Here is a 24,984-nt window from a genome sequence, read left to right as displayed (position 1 = left end):
TCATCTTTATTGTAGATTTTGTTCATTTCATGGGATGTTTTGATCGCTCTTATAGCTTCTGCTTCCTCTCATATTTCATTTTGCTTTGATGTCTACTTGCTGTAAATGCTTATGTTGAGTTATTTCGACAGGCTTTAATCTTTGAATTTTAATCAGCAGCAGCTGAACTTGCTGGTTTTGAAAATCTATACGGCCCTGGGGACGCCAACCACAGCTGAGGGTGGCATGAATTAAAGCCCGACATGATTTCATTCTGACTTGTGTGCACGTGGAAAAGATGGAGAGGCGCTCTGCAGAGGCAGTACCTGGTTCTCGATGAAGGCGTTCACTCTCTGCAGCATCCCCTCGCAGGTGAACTCATAGGGCAGGTAGGGCTCAATCTGAATAACACAAAACACAGACTGTTAAAACACGTGCAGGGCGAGGGAGCTTGTAAACTCTTGTGCTCGACAGTGTTTCTATATGATGACGCTCAGAGAGCTCCTCCCGGTGAACCGTTAGCTTGCTGTCTGATCTTTGCGCCGCTGTCCGCCTCTGCACACTCTCCGATTTGTTGAAGGAAACTTCAAACGGGGGACAACCAACAACTGCAGCCTTTGTTGCTGAACTGAGTCGCTCCGTGCTCCCTCTGAGCTTTTGGCTGCTGGGAGGAAGCAAGGATGAGGAGAGGGGAAGGGAGGGGGGGAGCAGGAGGAGAGCCGGAGCCTGGTAGGCTGCGTCTCGCCACGGATCACGGAGCATGTGAGGCTCTGTGGGCTCGTCCAGTGAACACAGGCATTGTTCTGACCAGCTCGGCGGAGTACAACAACACAACGAGGTCCTGAGTCCGGTTTTAAATATGCATGGGCCCGGACCAGGAGACGGAACACGATATCTCCATCAATCCTCCTGCGGCTCCAACAAGGTTTTCCTTAACGACTCCGGTCAGCCAGGATGCCATTTACACAATCACACCCTCTTTTTTGCTCCGTGTTAAGACATGTGAGGCACACTTGCTTTTTAACTTAGAAGAAGAAGATTTGAAGATTTGAATTTTTCAGATTCATTCACTGCAGCTCATCATATAAGAAATCTATGAAAGCCGCTGTCCACATTTTTATTCAGTAAACAAATTCATTCCCTCTTCACACCAAATACTACAGCAAAGGGAATGGAGGCAATAACTTTAATTAAAAAAAGCTAACTCACACTCTTTTCAAGTCCAGCCACAAGTTCTCGATCAGACTGAGATCTGGGCCAATCCAGAACATTCACCTTGTTGTCTGTGTATCATTTCTCTGCTTTGGTGCATATTTGTCTGCATTCATGTCCTTCTCTGCCTTTACAGGCCTTCCAGGGCTCGCTGCTGAGAAGCACCCCCAGAGCATGATGCTGCCTCCACCATGCTTCACAGCGGAGATGGTGTATTTGTGGGGTTGTCCATTAGATTAGATGCTACAGCATCTAGTCTAATGGACAACAAGCTCAAATTCTGTCTCATCAGGCCAAAGAACCTCAACTGGACAAATCATCCCAGCAGTTGGAAATCTTTTTGTAACCATGTCCTGACTTTTACTTTTCAATCTGTTCTCTGAGTGGCTTAGAGCACTCTTTTGTCCTCATGTTGCAATTGTAGCAGGAATACTAAAAAAGAGACTGGACCTCCCAGACACAGGAGGTTTTATGTCACAATCACTTGACACATCAACACAGGTCCATTTCACTAACAGTGACACTGCTGGAATCAATCATGTTTATGTAGAGCAGCAAGAAGGTCTGTACAACAAACAAGTGTACACTGAAGCTCATTTAACTTTTTTATTCATTAACCCCCAACCGGTCGCGGCAGATGGCCCCGCCCCTCCCTATTGTGGAAAAAGTGGTGATGCTTAAGAGAGAAGACAGGCAGCTTAAAAAAAAAGCACAAGAATTTCACAAGTGAAGAAATTGAAAGAATAGTGTCAGAGGATGAAGCTGGAAAAAGCACACCTTGGGAAGTGCCTGCGCTGCAATACAGATCAGGTGAATGTTGTGTCCTCTGAGATTCAGACAGCGGCTCGGATGGAGAAAAAAAAGAGAAAAGGTCTGACATTTAACTTGATAAGGGGGGTAAAAAAAAGAGTAACTGAAAGAAAAAATAAAGAAGGAAGCAGGTTGAGAAGAAGGCGCGTCAGATCTGTCAGCTCATGATGAGAGACTCACTGCAATTACTGACTGAACACCCAGGAGCCAGACACTGGCAAGAAAGGAAGGTGAAAAGTGCTGAAACCCAGTGAGGATGAAAGGGGCATAAAGGGAATTTGAAGATGACTTGTTGTGTTTGTATTTAAGTTCATTTAAGGTATTAAAGTCTGTCAGTTAAAGCTTGCTGAATGTGCAGCGCATTTAGTTAAAAGATGTTTGCAGCTATGCAGCAGTAGGGCTGAAAGCTTGTGTGTCTGTACAGCACCTAAGGGGCTTCTGCCCTTGTTGTAGAAACAAATATGCAATAACATTTGTGAAATTGCACCAAATTTTAGCGTCTTTCAGTCGCCCGCGGTTACCTTTTGGCTGAGGATGGAGCGGATGGCCCTCTCTACTTCGGCAGAATTCTCGATATCCACCGTCCACACGTGGGGCCGACCGATGTACACCTCGGCGTATGGGTGCTGAGAGGTCAGCTGCAGGCAGCAAAGCAGAAATGAGAGGGGTAGGGGGGAGGGGTTAGGAAAATCAAACGATTTAAAAGTTATGGGTCGAGCTGCGGGGGACAAATCCTGCACTCCTCTCACCTCTCTCAGAGTGGGTTTGCCCTTGAAGAAGTCTGTGTTCTTGCTGCTCTTCGAAGGGTTGAACTTGGGGTTGAGGAAGGCACAGCCGTTGGCAATGGCCTCCAGTGGGGCGGGACCCTCGTAGGGGAAGGAAAGACCCACAAACAGCTGCAGAGGAGAGAACACACACGGCTGTCAGGCTCCATAGGCTGGATATTAACACACACAAGTCAGTAAGGAGGAGGCATGTGTGAACAGCAGTGTGCAGGTCCTGAAATAAGCACAACTAAAGGTGCCGGTGGGAGGAGGCAGAGGGGCGCCGAAGTTTACTGGCTGTGTTGAGGAGTCGCCAATAGTGCCTTGTAGAAACAAATCTCCCCTGTTATCAGCACAAATTGTGACGGAGGCAGCACATTTTCGCCATGAAACAAGGGAGGGAAAACAAGCCCGATAATATGAAGACATCACTTTTACGTTTACTCCTCCCACAGGGCTGAAGGAGTTTGATATCTTAGGCGTGGAGGTACATAACAGCTCAGCAATCAAATCAGATAGTAAACGATCATGGAAACTGGCAAAGACACCTTAGAACCGCCTTTCAGCTCTGAAACGACTCATTTAAATCAACGTTTATGTCTTTTAGGTGTTTCTTCGGCTTGTTTGGAAGCACATTAGCCATTACTAACACAGAAATACGTAATTTTTCTACTCAAACCTCTAAGCCTGGTTCTGCTGGAAGTTTCTTTCTGTTAAAAAAGTAGTTTTCCTTCCTGCTGTTGCCATGTGCTTGCTCAAAGGGGGCCATCTGACAATTTTCCACCACCATGTAGTAAACATGTAGTTTTCCATATTAAACAAAAAAAAGAAGGCTTTGTACAAGGAACGAGTGGCTTTTCAGCACTGAAAGTAAAACTGTGACATTCCACAAAACCTGACGGCCGACCGGGACTCTGGAAGTTTCTGGGTGTTTATGCTACGGTATAGTGTCTCCACTGTTTGTGCTTAGCCAGAATCCCAAACATTTATTTCAGTAAACAGTGAAAACGGGTGGAGGGTTCTAGAAGCAATTTTTCTTCTCCTGAGTGGAAAGAAAGCAAATATTTGTGGAGCTCGCCTGCATGAGTAGTGAGACAGCAATCGAGAAACTGAGAGGGGAGGCCGGGTGCCAGCTGAGTGGCTTATTGAGTGGAGCCAGCTGGCTGACACAATGGCTTATCTGTGTGTTTGAGTCGGTGTTACATACACACGCTTTCTTTAAGTGCACAATGCAGCGCTGTGTCATGAGGTATGCCTGTAGTCACATGAATAATCAGACCTGTGGAGTGAATTCTGCTCTTTCAGCTGTGAGTGTTACTGAAATATTTCTGCCAACAGGTGGCAGCAAAGCACGTGCGTTCTTTAATCGCATGCACGCAAAGGCTCCTGAAAGCTGCAAACCAGTCAGCTGGTACTTGTAGGGAGAGGACCCAGAGGGGGAGAAGAGCTGAGATAAACACACTGAATAACTCAGGTGGGAGTTTATGACTAATGCTTGCAAATTGATTGTAGCTAGATGTGAATGGATTTAAAAAACAAAAACAAGTTTATAGCACTGACCCACAATCTCATCATTAGTTTACAACGGCTCTGGAGTCCCGTGGTCATGGACAGGCTGACTTCAACACCATGCAGCTCTCCACATGAAAGCTGCTATCGATTTGGACCCCTGAGGAAACATCCTGCCTTACTCATGCAAAGGACACACACCTACGACACGAGAAGATTTCATTTTTGCTCTCATCGCTCAGCTTTAAAGTCGAGGGATGCAACTAATGATTATCTGCAGAACATCTGAAGGAAAAAAGTAGCATCAGTGCTAACAGTCAAATATGCATGAGGGCAATGCGGGAGTCTGTAACAGCAACTGTACAAAATATACAATTATTGTAAAAGTAATCAACAGAAATCAATCACATTTTACCATGAGTACTTTCTTACTTAATAGAAATGATTGCTCAGTAACTATGCACTCATGATAAAATATTGATATTGAATGGATAAAATATGATTGATTTCTGTTGATTTTTTTATACAATAATTGTGTATTTTTTGTGTGTGTATGCTGTTAATGAAAAATGTGTTTTTGTTGTGTGAACATCCTGTAGTGTAATCACTGGAGCCTCAAAACGTTGCCTTTAAGGAACCTGACTACATGTAAATGTTCTGTAAATGCAAGTACATTCAAAAACTTTAGATTCAACTAGAATCTGGTCAAATTTAATGGATTTCATTGGTATACATATGCATATTTTCCTTAAATAAATAAACCTTGGATTTCATATATGTCAGCTGCATTTTACTAAAAATATTAATGAGGGCCAAGAATCGTTTTTTTTAAATACCAGTAGCCGTCTCTGAAAGCACTTAAATGTTGTAGGGAAGAACAGCAGTTACTGTAGCACAAGTTACCTGTAGTTATTAAATATCAAAGATCACTTCCTTTACCAGTTTTTTTTTTTTTGGCTTGTTTGTTTTAAACACTTTCAGAAGCAGCAGCATAAACGCCCTCAGGGTTTTTTGCAAGCCTTGACAAAATGATCAGAAAAACAGTTTGAACGGGTGAGTGAAAGTGAGACTGTGCATATAAGAAGTTATATGGATATAAAAATATCATGTATCACCTTGCAGATGTGGTTTGAGGGTGGGGATTTTTTTTACTAATAAATGTGATGTGCTCACACACTAAACGTTAAACTCTTATGATCAAATAAATGTTCTACTCTTGGAATTTAGTCAGGAATTAAAGTATCTGCTCTCTTTGACATCACACAGAAACATAGTGGATGAAATGGAGACTAACGGACACTTTAGATCAGCCTGAGCTTTCGGCTAACACCTTTATGCACTGAGCACATTGAAGATTTTTGATGCAAATTTGTCGTATAACATCGAAACAGTTGCGATTTTACTAAAGTTTTGCCAAAATCCACCCAAAAATGCACTATGATTAAACTGGAGTCAACATCAAGCGATGGTGAGCTGGTCCTGATGCTTCTAAACACTAATCTGGGAGTTCGCCTTGTAATCGGAAGGTTGCCGGTTCGAGCCCCGGCTCGGACAGTCTCGGTCGTTGTGTCCTTGGGCAAGACACTTCACCTACCGCCTACTGGTGTTGGCCAGAAGGGCCGATGGCCTGATATGGCAGCCTCACTTCTGTCAGTCTGCAGCTGTGGCTACAACTGTAGCTGCCTCCACCAGTGTGTGAATGTGTGTGTGAATGGGTAGATGACTGGGTGTGTAAAGCACTTTGGGGTCCTCAGGAGACGGCGACAGTAGGGAGAATTTCATAGTTTGATCCAGGAGTTGATGCTGTCTCGCACGCTTTCGTACGAATTTCAGGATATTCGTCTGTGGGGCAGTTTGAACTCTTGCTGGCAGAGTAGAGATCACATCCGAGGTGATCAATTCAGAGAGATTGGGTCAGTCATTCGACTCGAAGCTGCGTCTAGCTGTGTGTCTGAGGTGAAACAGTATTATCACTGTATATTCATTGTATATTCAGTATTGTTGGTGGTCAGATCGGTTAATTTGCATAAAAAACAAAATCAGAAAAATACAAGAGGTGAAATTTGTCCGTGGAAACCAAAGTGCTCTATAAATGATGTTTAATGTGTTCTTCTTTACATTACGGTGTCTGTCAAATGTCAGACATCACCTGAACTTTCCAACATTATCTCATGCAACAATAGCGTCTTAGTTCTTAGCCACAGTAGCAGCAGGTGTTTTGCATTTCTGATTATTTCGACTGTCTTTCCCTGGAACAGTGAGCAGCTATTAGCCAAAAGACCTGAACACTCACAGGTGCTACAACTTCCACAATCTCTTAGTAACTTGCAGAACTCAACGCCAGATCAAGATCATATACAAAGGAGAAGAAGCTGCTATCTGCACCTTTGTCTAGCATGTAAATTTAAGCTAACGAGGTATCTGGAGTGAAAGTTGTCATGCAAAACGTGCTGGAACAACATCAGACTTCTGCCGTTGCCACGCAGGGCTTAAAAACACGGTGGCTTCTGAGTGTAATGACCCAGCGAGTTAATTAGGCTGTTTGTTCATGATATTTCTAATCCCAGCACCTGCCATGGGATGTTTGAGTTTTCCTTTTATGCTGATTACAGCGGCATTAACGGTGGAGCAAGACAAACACCATTACCATACTAACACCACTTCTTATTTTGCACACACTGCATACAGTAGCATAAATTGGTTGTTGAAAGCACGGTGTGTGCAGAAGGTGGAAAAACAGAAGCAAGAGAATCTAACAGGTTGAGTTAGACAGGCCTGTGAGACGGATGTGAGAAGGCAGAGAGAAAAACATCAAAAACCTCTGACTCTGTCAGTCTGCAACATGACGCAGCAACGTTTTGCTGCATGTCAGCGGTTTGATCATCCACGCTATTCACCTGATAGAGCGCAGCACGTCACAGTTTATTTCAGGGGATTTGGAGCTTGAACAACCTCCCCCCTTCCTTCAAATGTCACAAGGCAACATATTCGCAAAAGCGCCTCAACGCGGGAGCACTTTTAAAGCTAAACCTCACGAGGCCAATTAGCTGAGGCAGTCTGCTCGCAGGTAAGAGTAAACGTGTTGTTTAAGCGACGAAAGGACGAGTGCCTATAACGCCCCTTGTTTTGCTTGTAAACTCTTAAACAAGAATGCCGGAGAAATGTCTGGTTTTGTGCGATTTAATTGGCCGTTCCCCGATGGGTTTCCAGCCAGGAACGCATGTAATGAGAAGATATGGAGGTTTATATTATATCCCGGTTCTGTTGTGTGTTTACCTGCCAGACTTTGCTAATAAAGCTCTCGCTCCAGCAAATCATAATTCACTGCACTGTTGGTGGAGCGTTGTTTGCCTTCAGTCTTTAATGATCCGCTCCACTGCAGAATGCATCGTTGTCTTTCTGTGCCTCGGTGCCTCGAACATCACCGGATCCTTGGTTTCAGGTGCTCAGGACAGAATCACTAATGTTTTATGGCTAAAGCAACTCTGCAGCTCTGCTAAGGACAAAGAGGTTTAGATATATATCCATCTTTTTTTCTATAACTGACTGTATCGTGAGCTGTGGCCGTCTCGCTCTGATGTCCCTCCCTTGCCTGAAAGTATCTAGTTTCAGAGGCTAAAGAAAATCGAAGCCTCCCCTCACCTCATTTTTTCCTGAAAGGGATGAAGACTGAAGCCAGAGAGATTCTTAGCTGAATTAGTGCCAGTTTGCACCTCCAGCGGATGTTGCTGTCAGCTATGTGAGGATCTTGTCATTTTCATTCTGTAGCTATTTAGAAGTTTGCAGCTCGGTGGGAATTTTTTGGATACGTTTTCAAAGTGGGTCCACAGACCGTTCAGAACACGTCCCCTCATGACCGTGCAGTCTTAGCAAAACCATGACAGGTCATGGCAGACCTCACAGGAAATCGATTTCTGCTTCTTCTCCTTGTATTTCTGTTCTGTGTGGCAGTTATGGACACTATCAGGGTTTAGGCTCAAGTGAGAAGCAGTGTCTTCTTCTAGGGCAACAGGTATGTTTGTGTAATGAATGTGTCCCAAGATAAATCAATCCGGTGGTAAAACTGTCTAGTTTAAAACATAGATTGTATATCAAAGATGAACCTGCACAAAGCTGCAATAACTCTAATAATGTTTAACTTTAAGCCTTGAAAGAACTAAAGCGGACAGCTAATTATAGATATAAAGCAAGTGCTTTTACAACAAGAGGGGACTGCAGCTTCTGGGAATTATTTATTATTTTTACCTACAAGTGTTTGTTTTAATAGGTGTAAAACAAAGTGTTGTATGTTTAGCAGCCTTGCATACATTCGTAAAAACCTAGAAACCTGCCTCTCATACGTCACTGCCTCTGAAGAGCTTGCTCTACACAACACATTGCCATGTAGTTGTCTTTGTCAGTGCGAGTGGTTGGAGTATGAATGGGGAAGTACCTCTGTGAACGGCCAGGCTCAGAGAAAGCACAGCCATTTGGCTCAAGGCTCTTTCAGAGGAAGACCTCTATTCACATAAAGACATTTTTTCCACCCAAACCTCCAATAAGTCTCAGAAGAATCACATATTTACTCCAACTTGCCTGTAGATTTATTTTTGTAGCACTGATATGTGCTTCAATATTTCTTTTTTCAATTTCTTTTGACAAGCAGACTAAATATAAAGCAAGAAGAAAAACATTCAGAGGTGATTTTGTAGTCACGGCGCATCAAAAAGTCCAAGGTTAGTTAATAAAGATACAGCGTTTCTTCGATATACTGCAGGTAAGCCTCGCTACAATTTCTTCATTATTTTAAAAAATGTCAGTGTGGCAAAGTGTGGGAGTTGATCTGTGGCTTTTACAGCCACCTAGTAAGAACTGCAGCCATGTACTTTTATTTCCCTCAAGGCTCATTTTTCCATGTTAGAACATTTAAAGTGAGGATCTCTCACCTTCGTTTCTCTCAGGAGGAATTGAAGGTCTCGGCCGCTAAGGATGCCGTGGTTCTTAACGTAGCCCGGGAGGTGCACGGTGCTGGTGCCGTGTACTGTGCCGTGAACCTCCATGTAGCTGTGAATGATGTCCAGGTACTTCTTCTTGTCCTAAAAAACAAATGGGGAGGAAATGAAGCAGATCAATTTAAATTAGGTTCAAAGCAGCATTCAAACGTCAACCTTTTTAGGTTAAACTGGTAGAATTTAGAGACAAAATCTCCTCTCCTGCAAAAGCTCTTTGAATAGCAATTTCTGTTTGAGTGGATCAGTATCGGTATTTCATTTCGTGTCCTGGTGAACTTTTGTTCAGGCTACTCGACAGACCATCTGGCTTGAGTGGTGGGCTCAGCTAAAAATAGCACTGTAAAAGGAGCATCGGTGCACACAGTATCTGTTGTTAGTAAAGTCTACCTGATCTGTTATGCTCCTAAAGAAGAAGACCCAAAACCAAGTAATCCTGCTACTTTTACACTTAAAGTCATGCCTGGCCTGTTTCTACTGCACAGGAATGCTGACAAACTGATTATCAGGTCAAATGTGAAACATGGATAGAAAAACAATCTAATCTAATTTAAAGGGGCGTCTACTGATAACAGACAAACACATAGTTCCCCTGTGTTTTTGCCAGTGTTGTTACTTTTTTTTCCTTCTTTTTAGCAATTTTACAATGGGGGAAAGGAGTTTTAAAGACAAACAGCTACAGCCATCCAATTGCATTGTGGTAAATGTAGGACAATTTTTTGATTTTAACTTGAGACAAATACTAGGCACTGCAAGTTGAGATATATCAGCTCCTTTTTCGGTAATTAGTTAAGCAACTTGCAGCCATACTTGCAGATGTAAAAGCTGGCCTGAACTGCAGATTCTCCACACTGGAACGAGGTTTAACTGTTTGGTTGGCGACATTTCACACCTGTTATTTTGAATCAAACAGACAGCACAAAGAGTTTGCGGTTTGGAGGTATTTCACACAGGTTTGAAGAGAGGACGGATATGACAGGAAGCAGTGCCGCCTCACAATAAACAGCATTCAAAGTGGTTTTCACTCTCTGTGTTTATACATTACTTTGCATTTAATCAGTTACTATTCATCACTGCCTCTCTTCGGAGCCTCTTCATGTTAAAAGGGAGTTTTTCCTTCCCAGTGTAGCCAAGTGCTTGTTTGGGGGTGGGGGGGCTTGTCTGATTGTTGGGGTTTTCTCTGGACTACTGCAGGCTCTTTACCTTTCAGTGTAAAGCATACGGTTGCTGTGATTCAGTGCTACATTCTCAGTTCATTCAGAGCAATAGAAGTCTACCAGCTGACATCAGATGCATGCCTCTCTACAAACTAATGTCAAGTAGAGGTACATGCAGCCCACAAAGGTGTCGTGGTAGATCATCCCTAAGCCTTGTTAAAGATCTCTTCCTGTTAAAAAGGAAGCTCTTCCTCCCAACTGTCACTAAGCCACATCAGATTGTTGTTTGCAGATTTAGATATGCAAAAGATGTCAAAAGGACATGTGTTAGCTAATGATGAACAGAAGACACGGCAACATGTGAATTAGAAAAATGGGCTCTTTAAAAACTCCCAGTCAAAAGTTTTCTGGACTTGCTTTTGACATGGTTCTGCACATTATTCCTTATTTAGGCTATCATATTTAAGTTTCTCCCACAGAGAAACCCGCAGCAGGTGTTCGACTTTTAAAAACAAGGACATAACTGTTGTATAACCCAGCAACACTCGAACATAAAATGCTGAACTGAAGTGCAAAATATGTTTTTAACTGTATCCTGTGCCTTCTAAGCACTGAGCCCTGTGGGAGCGGGGTACAGTGCAGCTGAGCGCTCTTAAGGTAGAACCCTTCAGGGAGGCAGTAAGATGAAAGCTGCCACTCTTCTCCATCGTGATGTGAAGCCACAATTACCAGTATGTATGTGTGCGTACACACACACACACACACACACACACACTTCTATAATGGAACATTATTGTTTACAAGAGCTTTAACACTCATAGAGAGGCAAGGCTTCACTGTTGTTAAAAGTATAAATCAGATATCCTACACACGAGCCTGCCTTTGAATCTGTTCTACCTCCAGGATCTGTTCCTGCTCCGTGCTGTTGTGTGTGTGTGTGTGTCTGTGTGTGTGTGTGTGTGTGTCTCCCACAGTACTTCCTTTTGGGGGTTAAATTTCAGGTAGTCGCTCGTCAGGGTCCCTGGAGGCCTGGCTATCAGATGCCTCCAGCCAGCCTGCTGTAACTAAAGCAGCCTCTGTGTGTGTGTGTGTGTGTGTGTGTGTGTGTGTGTGTGTGTGTGTGTGTGTGTGTGTGTGTGTGTGTGTGAGATGAAATCCTAATTAGAAGGTGAAATCACTATCCTGTAATCTCCTCACTCAGGAGGGCTGAGCCAGGATTTGTGTGCGTGCCTGTGTGAGTGTGAGAGGGAGTGAGTGAGAAGGTCTTTACTAATCAAGGTTACTGGCAGGTATCTGAAGAGAAAGCAGAACAGCGTTGAAACTCTAACGTGATGCTGCAGGAGCTCAGAAGACGCTAAGGAAAAAAAGACGAGCAAATAAACTGCTGGTCTATAACTCTGATATTTTACAAGTTTGTCTTATTTAAAGCAATAACCGAAATACGTCTAATGCAGTCAGGTGATTCACATCAATATTTTAATTATGTACATATGCAACATATTTTTTACTTTTACATCAGTTTATGGTGCACTGACTGACTAAAAGAGCTAGGATTACTTTAAAAGCAGAGTTTATGTTCATAAACGAATACTGTGAATATTACTGCAGTCGGTTGGCAGTCACGTCTTTTTTTATGACCAACAAACCCTATAATAAAAAAACGACTCTTGCAACTTTTACACAACAGCAAGACTGTAAAACACAATAAAATTAAAAAAACCCTCAAATGCACCAAGTGTCACAGTGTGTTCAGCAAGTCAATGTGCAACAGTGATAGCTCCTGCGTGACAAAATCATGGTTTAACTGTCTGTATGAACTGTGAAACCAAAGCCAACTGCCTTAACCGTGCATTGTTTCTAACGGCTAGCAGGGGGTGACGCAATGGCTCTCACGTTCTTGATAAGTGCATAATCAATTCAGTTTGTCTAAATTTTGTAGCTGATGGTTCCCATTAGAGTTAAAAACCAGGAAGAATCCTGTAGTGCAAGCCTACAGTATCAAAGTGTTAACGCCAAGCTGTCAGCTTACAGTCGCGCACTGTCCCTGGTCTTCACAGTCACATCATGCTCAGCTTCAAAACACCAAACTGATATGTGATGTCCCAGCGGTTACTTCGCTGTTTGCCATTCCAGGAAGCATGGGTGAGTATACGTGCTGTAAAAGAAGTGTGCGACAGGTTGCGTCATCTGTAAGAGTGATTTGCAAATATGCAACTAAAAAAAAAAAATCCACACACAATAAAAGGAAGAAGTCTGAAGGCAGCAGGATGTGAGCTTCTTTCTTTTTAATAAATGGGGACTGCTCCAGTAACCCTGATTGTATGCGGAGGATGAATACGCAGTCGACTGCTGCGGCCCTTCAGGCCACACTCAGCTTTGTACTTACTATCCAGATGTCTTCTAGAGCATGAAGAACATTACAAAAACAACGACGAGCTAGAGGAGCGTGACTGCAAAGTGGATCAACATTTTTTTTGATTTATCGTGGATTTCCTTGGCTTTGCTTTCCTGTAATGATGTTATGTCAACTTCTATTCATGATCCTATCTCAGCTGTCAGCACGCTGTGAATTACAAAGAAGTTATGACTTTAGAGCACTAACAGGCTCAAAGTCTTCCCCCTCTGACGGCCTGCGTGCATTTGGGCGAGCAGGGTGATGGGCGCCCGTCCGTACTGTACGTATATGTGTAGGTTTCAGAGCGCGTGTGATATGCAACGTGAAACCAGGGAGCACATCGATTGCGGCGGCCTTGAACAGGAGCACGTGCTCGGGGAGTTATAAAATAACTGCCTGAGCTGGCGAGGCTGATTGAAGCAGGGGGAGGAGGAGGAGGTGCGTTTTATGACCTTGTAAATCAGAGGGAATTTGTAAACCTTGGCTCAAAGAGGAAACAGGAGAGGAGGCTGCTGCTTTCTGTCGGGCTGAGGGATGAGTGTCCAGGGATGGAAGCAGACAGCGTGAGCAACACAGAATCGGAGAACAGCAGACCCACACACATTTTTGGTTTAAAGGGAATCTATTATGCTTTTATCTATTTCCTTTCATACACATGCACAGTTAGAACAGTGGCTTATATTAAACATGGATAAAAAAATAAGGCCAGTGTAAGTACAAGTGATCTCTGTAAGCCAAAAAGCTCAGGCTCAGGGTTTTTTTCTACTCTTGGCTCGCAACATCTCTACAAACCTATTTACAAAGAGGCAGCCAATCAGAAGAGGTTTTCTTAAAGGTAGAAGTTAAATTGCTTTTTTCCCAGACAGGTATAGGATAAAAAGAAGGATTATTTCAACTGGTAAAACACTGAGCTCCATACAGGGGTCTGACATGTTTAAAAAAGAAAATCACTGAAATACATGTACACAACTGTATACAGTCCTCCTAAACTTGATTTTGTTCTCAGGCCTCAAGTTAAAGAAAAGAGAGCAGACTGTTGAGTCGAGCAGTAACCTGAAGAGGCGCGGGGAGCTTGAGCCTCATCAGAATGCAGACAGATGCATGCGCTTCGACTTACATGACCATCAAACTGCCTTCAACATCGAACATCAAACGTACCTCAGATCGGCCCCCTCCCCAATCTGAAATTATTTCCAACTGAGAGACTCTGGAGGCCCCAAAACGGCAAGCTTGTCAATCAAAGCAAAGAATAAAATGAAGTTTAAAAAAAAATCACTTCAGCCATTCTTCAGAGAGACGGGAAAAATCATTTCCCCCCACAACACTCAGACCCATTCAACACACATACTGCACTGATATACTGAGCCTTGGAGAAAGGCTGCAGTTTAAGTGTGATGTGTACACGGTGCTGCAGAGAGGTTTATCTCTGTCGCTGTATGTTTTAAAAATCAACCATGGAGTCACTTCAGGGAGGACACAGAGTCAAGCTCAGCATCACATCTGCTGATGGCTCAATGATTCCCTTTCACACATCCCAAAAGAAAACATCACATACACAGATATGTAAAGCAGATGTAGTGGCCGACACAATGACTTTAGTCACCAGGTACCATTCACACAAGCACTTTTTTCTATGCTTTTTATCTAACATTTGTAGAACTTGGGGTTAATATCTTCCCAAAGGATATTTGGCATGCAGACTGGGAGCAACCAGGAACTGAACCACCAACCTTCCGATTAGCAGATGACCTGCGCAACCTCTCTGCCTTAGTTCCACTGAAAGGAACTCCTAATGGTTCAGCATTCCAGCTCTGTGAGTATGGCTGCTTCCTGTTCCAACATGACTGTGCACCAGTACAAAAAGCAAGGTCCACAAAGACATGGATGAGAGTTTGGTGTGGAAGCACTTGACTGGCCTGCACAGAGTCCAATGTCAATGTCAATTCCTGACCTCACAAATGTGCTTCTGGGAGAATTGCTATAAACACACTTCCCTGAAGAATTGAAGCTTTTACAGTTGCAAAGGGCGGGGCCCACATCATATTAAACCCTACAGATTAAGAATATGATGTCACTCAGGTTCATATGAGTGTGAAAGCAGACCAGTGAGTACTTCTAGCTTATAGTGTACATACCAAACCCCTGATGAGTTATTAATTTAACAGCTCACCGTTGTTGCTCCCTCTGCTTCTATTAGTATTTCAAATTGGCCTGCTGTTGTTTCCTATTGTAGATGCATGTGTGGTTAACAACAACGGCAGGTGCAAAGCTTACAAACACTGCTTCTCTTGTGATGATTTCATAACGTTTAAATGCTTTTAAACCATTGCTGTGACAAATATTATAGCACACTATAAATACTGGAACACTTTTATCAGAAGGCTTGATCACCAGTGTGTTGGCTCATTTGGCGCTGCTACCTTCATGGACAATCTGGAAAATTCAATAGCTAGCTTGACAGATGCTGAAGGAATAGCCACAGGAATGCTGGTGATAAATCTGCATCCAGAGATGCTTGGGGTGCAGTCAGGAAAGGTCATTACACTTCAATACCCTGCAATGCCCCATTAGGCAGAGCAGTCTCTAATCTACTGGAGGAATCTGGTAGTTCCACCACACGGAGCATGTTTTTGATTGTGAGACAGTAGAGGAGGTGCTACATGACTGCCACCCCAGCTGTGTGTATAGGCTCTGCGTTAATCATCCAAGTGTTTCAGCCTGGACTGGTGTGTGACAAAGAGTTGAATTTCAAGTCCTGTAGAGGAGGACTAATAATCATAATCATATAAAAAGCAAACAGAAACAGAGAAACCGCAGCTATAATATCCTTGCTGTGATAGAAACACCTGTATCTGTCACACGCTTCAATGGGTGCTATTAAAGGCTTGTATATGGTAGCTCAAGGCACAGGGGAATACCATTTTTCCACACATTTAAAGGACAAAAATGTGCAGGGAACAAAATAGGTGCTACTGGGAGGAGTTTAAGCTAATTCCTGGCTAAGAAAGGTACTCGCATTCAGAATGGATATGGTGCTGGGTAATACATTTCTCCTTGTTAACCAAATGGAGCTACTACAATTTACTGATTTATTTATGGTTTCTGTGTGTTCTCCTGCTCTGTCCTTGTGCTGTCTAAATTAAACACCTCTCCTGTAAATGTTTGTGGAAGCAGAGCGTGTCAATATTCAATGCGTGTTTCCTCTTTACTTTTTTAAAACCAGGACATACAATGACAAATGACCCTGCCAGCTTCACTTGTCTCTTTAAATCACAGAGATGACAGTTCAACCCTTCTCACTGGTTGAATTATCAATTGCCACTGTTTCACAATTTCAGTGATTGAAATCAAATTTCAATCTAGGGTAGACAAACATTAAGAATTACTAAAGACTGCGTTCTAATTGTCTGTGTGCTCCTCAAATATAAGACTGTATGCACAGTGTGTGTGTGTTAGTTCTGCTAGCGTTGTAGGTACACACCCATGGTTTTTATTGGTTTTATTAGCCTCTTTGCTACACTACCAACAGAGGACGTCCAGCTGATGGTCAGGTTAAATTTTTACTTTGAACCGAAATGGGTATTCTTCCTTGTCCCATATCCCTCGTCCTGTAGGAGGTTTCTACCTGTTAAAAGGACGTCTTTCCTTCTCGCTGTCGCCTAATGTAGAGGGTCATCTGATTGTTGGGGTTTTCTCTATATTATTGTAGGGTCTTTACTTTGCAATATATAAGTAGATAAGTATCACACATGGGGCCTGAAGGCCGGAGGTGGAAAAATGTGTTCATAAAAAAATAAATAAAATTGTAGTCTAGCCTTCATTCATTGCAGTGGTACTAAAGTTAATTCATGCATGAACTGTATCATATACTTGTATTTGAATACTAACACTGTTGTCTATTATATCTGTTATATCTGTATTTAAGATATAATTATATATACTGTATAAAAAACGTTTATCAGAAAACTGAGTAATTTCTAAGTTTTTGTTTTTTCGAAATACAGACCCAGGCTTAGTTAAAGTATTTCATCATGTGTACCAAAATTTTATGAATTTTTGTACATTTCAGCACCAAAAGCATGAATTTAGCTGCTAAGTATTGTTTCTTTTCAGGATGTCCTGCTTTTCCAGTTGCAAAATACTACAAATGGCAAACTGAATATTTAACACTGCAGATCAACAAAGAAAAGCAATAACAGCTCCCACCTTCTGGAAATGTCTTGAGCCTAATTTAATAAAACATCTGTGACAGGAGAAGTCAATTTAATAACCGCAATAAAAAATGTTTCCAACCCAGCCCATCTCTTCCCTCAAACTTCATATTGAGCTTTAATGTTCGACTCAACTGGATTATCATAGAAGGGGAATCACAATGCTGTCTGCTTATGAGCCTACAAGGGTTAGAGTGCTCCGACTGTGCTGCTTGTGTGAGCTCCGTGTGTGCGTTTGTGTCTCTCTCCCTGTCAGCGCGGTGCGATTCGTCTTTCTTCACCATGTCCTCTGATATGCCGCCAAGGGCCTGCAGCTCTCCTCCCTGTACAGCCCACTCATTCTCACCTTTCTCCATGTTCCCTTCTGTCTCATCAAATGCTCTCGTACACGCTGAATGCTGTGAAATAGGAAAACCGACTAATGTAGCACGCTGCTGCTGTAAGTCAAGGTAAAAGCAATAATCACTCGTTGATGTTTTTAATTAAACCTAGACGCGTTAGAGAAGAATCCTTCCTCTTTAATATATTATAAATCTTCTAAATGTATCATTTTTACTTTTATTATTACAGTTACAATTAATATTGAGTTACTGAACATTAATGGTATCATCACTGCCTGTTCATTGCCCCTTGGTGAAACTGTATTGCCATTACATTCTTAACATTGACCTGCCAGGAGCCACCGACACACAGCTCGATTGTATAATGTGTGTGTATGTGAATGAATGGGAAAAGATTAAGGGGGGGGCATTTGGTCACTCTCAGCTGCTTGGGTCTGCAGTTCTACTCCTCCAGCTATGGGTTGCTATAGAAACAGCTCTCTCAAAGGAAGTCTAGCCATCTTATTTCAGGTCTCAAAAATCAACCTTGGCTCTTATACAAACAAAATAATTTTTTAACATCCATGTCTTTGTTCCCCAGGACCTCCCTCGCCGTTTCATGTGCAGCCGTGCTCGACCTCGAGGTCAGATGAGCCACCTGCTACCGTGTGCTTTTCAGAGGTCACACACAGCCAAATGAAAAACAGCCAGTTTACTATTAATGAGTAAAGGCTTGCTACTCATCACTGTTACAGAGCCAAGGACTCAATGCAATATAAAAGAACTTGTTTAGTTCGCTCATGTGTTAAAACAACACATTTAAGTGTTATAAAACAAATCCATAAAGCTATACAGATGCTGATAATCCTGGTACCTAGTACGTTTCATGCATGTTGATTAACAGACATACGATCAGCTACGATCCCTAGAGTAAGATTTTTATTAAAGAGATCTACTCATTTCCACCTCAGTTTTCATAACCCTGGTCAACACTAGGTGCAGCGCTCACAGCTCCCCCGACTCTAAACTGCTCCCAAATAACCTGTGACGTGTTTTAGTTTTACACAAGACTTCATATTTCTGTTGCCCAGGGGTGTCGTCTGGCAAACAGCTAATAGAAGCATAATTGTATATGTATATGCCTTGGTGCCACCCTTCCAGTTCATCTCCACCTTTTTCGTTTTTGCTCACTTTCCTCTCTTTGAGACAAATTTCTTCTAACATGTAAAGAGTTGGTTTGAACAGTGGGTGAATGGGGCTTCTGTATTTGATATTACTAATGTCACGTAGAGCCAAGAGTAGAAAAATACAGTGTGAAATGGAGCATTTAGAGGAGTATATGCGTATATAAACTGACCTTCTTATTTAACGTGTTGGCCATGCTTAATATAAACATCCAACATGTCCAACAGAACATAAGATAGAAAATGAGGAGATATAATGATTGGTTTCTTTTAAGGGACCTTTGCTGTAACCGTCTCGGTCACTGTCTGCACTTAATGAGCTCACAGTTATTTCTATTTGCAACATTTCAGCCAGACAGACCTTATCACGCATGAATTTTTCATGACACAGGGAATCGCTTCTGACACCAGTGTTCAGGCTCTGAGTATACATCCTCTCTGGAGAAGGATGTAATGAACATGGAACACCTCCCCCTCTGTAAGCTCCCAGCATGTGTGTTTTTTTCTAATTAAATCTCTGCGGGGTTTCAGAAAGACTGCATTTTTTTGTTCTGTACCCTGTGTTCCCACCAGATTCCCGTTTGGAGGTACAAATATGGCACATGGGTATCGCTCTTGCCCACGTGAAAGGTTTAATAACGTGTATCTTGCAAGATTTTTTGGAAAATAGCTCAAATTATGTAAAAAAAAAAAGACAAAAGAAAAACAATAGTACGTATAACATTCAAATAATCTACACAAACGTTATAAAAGAGAGAGCGTGCGTCCCTGTGATCGATCTACTCCACACACTGCTTCCCATCACACACCTGTGGGATGAAAGTGACCATACTTTCAAACAGCTCTGTTTTACATAAAGTCTATTACCCACCAAAACCCCACATTAAACCTGCCTGTGCAGGAGGCTGGCTCCTGTTTGGGCCACACATTTTCATCCTCAGTGTCCACTTTCTTCACGCTCCTTTGCTGTTTTGGCTCAATAAAACAAAAACATTTGATAAGACTTGTCTAGAGATCAGCTTTACGCTCACTGAGAGCAACAAATAAATAAAATAAACGTGAATGTACAAAGCGCTGCTGTTCAGATGACGCATAAGCTTTTCTTTTTAAAGCAGTGTGAGCTCTGAACTAGTGTGGACATGGGTTAAAGGGGATGTGAGAACAGAAGCAGAATTTCACCACTTCCTCTTCCCGTCTCCATTAACAGCATCATTATACTCCTTATGCTTCTATGGCAACATTTTCCACCAGTGATTTAGTGGGCCAACGTAATCTATAACAGTATATTATGATGGGTTGTTTTATACTACAAAGTAATTCTGCAACAAAATAATTTTTTAATAAAAAAACAATTAAAAAGTAGAAAATACTGAGTGCAAGAAGTACATCTTTTATATACAGTTTATCATCAAACCCTTTCCTTTAGTTGCAGTCTGAATTATTTCACTGTTAGTTAAATAAAATCGTGTTTTTCACAGGTTGAATTTACCTTTAATTTGACTCAAACTCATAAATCATACATCACAGGTAATAATAATGAGAAACACTGAAGAAAGGAATCGTAATGATAACAAAAAGTAGACAGCTCTTATTGGGAATTGTAATTTAACGCCAGAAATCATTATGCCTCTTCTTACAGCAGGTCTCACTTTCTACTTTAAAAAGATACGTCATTTTGAAATGAAACCTCTCGAGTACATAGAAGGAGATGGCAGCACCGCACGGTTTAAGCGAACAAGGAAGGGAAACACAGTAAGCCAGTCAACTCGTTATCAGTCAGCCCTAAAACGGCCCTTTAATTAAAAGCAGGAGGTAATGAACGCGCTCGGGAGTCTGATTAGCAGCTAATGCCCCTTGCTGGGAGCTGATGGGCTTCCCCGTCTGCCCTTTTAAAGCCAGACTGAATGGCACAATACTGTGTGTGTAGTGACTCACCAGAAGAAGCCATCAACCGCAGCAGTACACCTCTGGATTAAAAACTGTAACGCCTCGGGATTTACAGACTTATAAAGTGGCTTGGAAGTGTAAGTGTTGAATATGTTTTACATTAGGAGGGCTCTTTTTTTTGAACTTCTTCTCACTATCCTCTCTGAGGATGAATCACCTCAGTGGTTGGCATAATAATAAGCCAGTCAGCTACTAACACCCTCAGCAAGCCAGCAGGGAATAATAATAATAATGATAACAATAACTAGATAGATAGATAACGTCAGTGCTAAGATGAAGCTCAAAGTGTAATTAAAACTGTAAGTGCAAACAGGTAATTACATCGATACAAACGGCTAAAATTGTTAGCTAGATGCATTTAACAGAAATGAGCATGCTAACAACGTCACATTCTACCACCGGATGTAGCACGAATTCAAACAAACACAAGTTTCTTCGTATGAAAACATGACAGCGTGAACATGTCATTACTAACCAGTTGACTGTGTAGCAAGAATAGGCCAGCGTGCTCTGCTAGAGCACCACTGTGTGGAAAACGAGGACTGTCAGTTACCGATTAATGTACTTTATTTGGATTGCGGTGTTATATTTTGTGCGTAATCTATTTGTGATGATAACTTTGGGGGATATTATGCTGCCTTTACTAGAGCAGCTAAAGTAATATTTAACTAATGCAACACTTAGTTGATTATTGCAAGTTAATTTAAGGACTAGACAGCAGCTTGTCCATGAGTTAGGTAGCCAAGAAGTATTAATTTAGCTGATTTAATATTTCACCACAAATATTAACTTCAAATTAATAATCACAGTTTTCATTGTGGTGCATAACGACACATCGTGTTGCTGTTCTTAGGAACAAAATCCTTTCCATCAATATCCTCTGCACACAGTGCAAAGTGTATGCTTGCAGACAGGGTCACTCTCTGTCAAGTGAAGGCTGTCTGCGCTCTGTTTTATTCCAAAGCTGAAGTCTGCCGACGCAGTAAGAGCTGCTGAGAGCTGTTCTCTCAGATTTTCCGAGACACAGTAAAGGTATGAATAAAAAACAAAAACAAAACAGTACGCATATTTTAAATGAGCTTAAAGGCAGCAAGTAAAGTTAGATAAAAGCAAGTGGAACAATCCACAAGAACAGTATTATTTCCAGAGTAAGATCATTAATCGGTTAGGTTGGGCTCATTATTTAATCCTCCACATCTTTATCACACTGCCTCCTACACGAGGACAGTTCTCTTTGTAGCATCTATTATTATCCCATCGAGTTCAGACATCTATAGAGTCAGTTGGATCTGGAGCAACCCACTCAGAAGCATACGTGGTGTCAGCTGAAAGCTCATCAAGGCCTGGGTACTAATCCAGCCATCCATGTCGAGCCAAACAATGTTCAAATCTCCCCAAAGTCTCCAAGCCATTTTTGTCTAGGATACAGTAATCCCTTGGTCTCTGTGCTGCAGAGTGAGCATGCATTTGAATATATTAAAACCTCCACCAAGGAGGTGATAAGCTGAATTTGAGCTCCTAAACCAGACTGCTATTAAGTTTCCTGTGAAAGTTTCACCCAAGGTTGTTCAAAGAGTTTCACTGCAGAGCTCTCAGAGGGCTGACAATGGGTTATCCTTGGTGCATTGGGCTTCTCTGGCATGCTTAGTGAAGTCTGTCCCTGTCATCTTCACAGGGAGGACATACATATCTAACTTTGTGCCCATTTGTACCTGTTAAAAAGGTGGAATCTGGAGGTGTATAGACACAGTGACTGCAAGCAGTGAATGTAGATCATAAACATGTGCAAAGAAAAACATAAAGGCACATATAAGTAACAATATAAATGAATTTAAGTTTAATATAAGAGCATTTAAAGATGATGTTACCTTCCAGAAGTTGTCCACCTTGCCATAGACTAGTGACTGATTCTGTCTCTTAACGTCATCGATGTGCTTGATGTCACTGGCGTTGAGGTGCTGCTCCACAACAAAGCCCAGGAAACTGTTGTCTGGGGTGTGAGCTGCGACAAAACGGGGGAAAGATTATGTGAGCAATTCTACAGAATTGGTGTCATTTGTACCTGACAAAGGTCAGCTTTGCATTTACGTGTAAAGCTTTTTTGGCGCCATGTGACATCTATCTTTGTCAGCACACCATGTGGCATCGTTCAACATTAACCATGAGACTTCATTGTTAACTGTCCTGAAAACCTGAGACTGACTGACTGAAAGACCACGTGCACCTAACAATAACTAAACAATAAATTTTATTTAGAAGACTCTGATGATGTCACTGCATCAGGGCTTGAATATGAAAAACAAACAAACAAACAAGGAGGACGATAAATGTTTTAATTTCTCTAAAAATAAAACACACTTAAATTGATCAGAGGTGAGCTCTGCCGGGAGAGAGACCAGCGAACACTGCATCCTGGTTCCTTTCATTCCACTTCTACTCAGCGTTGAGTGCGGAGCCTGAAGCTGGCAGCGTTTTACCTCACTAGCATCTGCCTTGTAAAACAAGTGTGAAGACAAGGGTTTGGAGCGCGGACAGGAAAGACTCAGTCAGGAATTAAATGGCCTAATAACATCATTTAAAACGAAATAACGGAGCACTACAAAGCAGCCCGTGCCTTCACCTTTGGAAGCGAACGGAGCGAGGTTGTGTTGGGGAGGCGGTTGGCTGCGCATTTGTGGTTTGGGCTGGAGCTCCGGGGAGCCACTGCGGTCAGAGCTTGTTCTTACCGCAAGCTTATTACTACAAAGGCAAACTGAGGTCAGTCAGTCAGGGGAGACTGAATGAGCTTCAGGGCAGTAAATAAGGGAAAGATTGAGAGAGGAATTCAACTACCTGCCAGCACTTAAACAACTCAAGTTCAAGCGCTGCAATTAAACTGTGGATTAATAATACTTTATGTAACATGAAGGAATATATTGTGACTTTTGACACGTGATGGCAGGAATACAGAAACATGACTTTTCTCAGTTCTACAAGTAAAACTGACGTGTTCTTTGTCGTGGTGATGGCTGGATTGGTACAGCATCCCGCTTAAGAAAGAGACAGTGTTTGCTTTTGCCATCTCACCGGGCAGTTCACATATTGGCTCACGCTTAATACGTTTAGGCAAACAAAAAAAAGAAAAGGGAATGGCTATGCAGAGTAAAGCAACAGTCCACGCAACTCCTGAACGATGACAAAAATATGCAGTCGCATCCTTTTCTGCAATGACTTGAAAAGGGCGCAAGGAGACAGCAGTTGTTACGGTCCGCCTGAACATAAAGCAAATACAGATTTCAAAGTTTCCATGACTGTGCTGAAATATTTCATTTGGGACAGTCATCACACGTGCCTCACCCGTTACACGTCAAACTCTTCACTTTGGGGAGATGCACAGATAAGCAGCTTATTCTTTGGGCAAACTGCTGCTTGGCGAGGGTAGAACACTATCATGCGATTTCAATTCCTGTCTATTACAGTCAAAACTATTGCTCTTCACTTCCTAACATGAAAACTCAAAGGAACCTTTGACCCAACATTACAGGTGATTCACTTTGTGTGAGGAGTGTGGGAGAGTGCAATAACGTGGGAGTAGCTGTTGTGGAGATATTGCCACGTCTGTACGAGGTGTCAGTGTGGGAAGGAGTCAAGCGCCACTCCCACAATACACAGTGTAAGGTCAACATAAAATTGCTGATAAGCACCGATCTCTTTAAGCATGAGAGCCCTTCCCTGTGACATTTAAAGGAAATTTGACAATAGATGGAAACTGCCACATCCCAAAGACTTAAAATTCAGGATTTCACATCCTGTTACTTCAGTTGTGACCTTTTTGTGTGTTCATTTGTGAGTCAGTCAACATTATCTGTGGATTATCCCTTTAATCTCTTTTACTCAGCTAACTGTCGTCTGTGGGAGGGAAAGAATCAGAGAATAAAATGTATATTTTTGATCATCGTTACTGTGTTACGGTCATTGTACTGCTCCTTGTTTATTGGTGTAATCCTTTAATCCTTTGCATTTATGTTTCCTGAGTCCCTTCCTTTTTAATGTCCTCCTATATTTATGGGCTCAAAATGTGGTCATAAATATTTTGTACTTGTAAATCAGTTTTGTATGTGTAAAAAGAATTTGTGTGTGTGTAAAAAAGATTTGTGTGTGTGTAAAAAAGATTTGTGTGTGTGTAAAAAAGATTTGTGTGGACTGTGTGGACAGTTTGAAGCTGGAGGATCTCTGTGTAAATGATAGAAACTAGGTCCCGTAACTTTCAGCAGTTGTTGAAAGGATAACGTTGTGTTATATCAGTGGTTAGAAATACCATTATTACTTTAGGATTAGTTTAACACAAAGTCAGGGCTGACCCGGGACCATGGCTGTGAGTCACAGTGGGCAGCATAAAGGTCCTTTCACATCGGACGCAGGATGTCCTGCTAATGCTAACTAAAAGCAAAGGATCCAGAATTTGTTGCGCTGGCTGCTGGGCTCTGTGGGTTTTTGCAGCAGCTCTACCTGTACTAGATGCACCTGCT

General features: G+C 42.1%; 1 protein-coding gene across 1 annotated transcript in view; it reads right to left on the bottom strand.

Annotated features, from left to right (window-relative positions):
- Positions 1-24,984, bottom strand: part of mgat5 (alpha-1,6-mannosylglycoprotein 6-beta-N-acetylglucosaminyltransferase) — a 111,797-nt gene that overhangs the window by 2,665 nt on the left and 84,148 nt on the right. The window contains exons 9-13 of the mRNA XM_005739888.2: positions 22,345-22,478; positions 9,200-9,349; positions 2,751-2,897; positions 2,523-2,639; positions 306-380 (exon numbers count right to left, since the gene is read on the bottom strand). Coding sequence (XP_005739945.1) covers positions 306-380; positions 2,523-2,639; positions 2,751-2,897; positions 9,200-9,349; positions 22,345-22,478 — 623 coding nt within the window. The remainder of the gene's footprint in view (positions 1-305; positions 381-2,522; positions 2,640-2,750; positions 2,898-9,199; positions 9,350-22,344; positions 22,479-24,984) is intronic.

This window comes from Pundamilia nyererei, unplaced genomic scaffold (assembly GCF_000239375.1).
Source record: "Pundamilia nyererei isolate P.nyererei 1_Seehausen unplaced genomic scaffold, PunNye1.0 scaffold00094, whole genome shotgun sequence".
Lineage (NCBI taxonomy): Eukaryota > Metazoa > Chordata > Actinopteri > Cichliformes > Cichlidae > Pundamilia > Pundamilia nyererei.
Note: the sequence above shows the minus strand (reverse complement) of the source record. Positions and strands in the feature narration are given on the sequence as shown.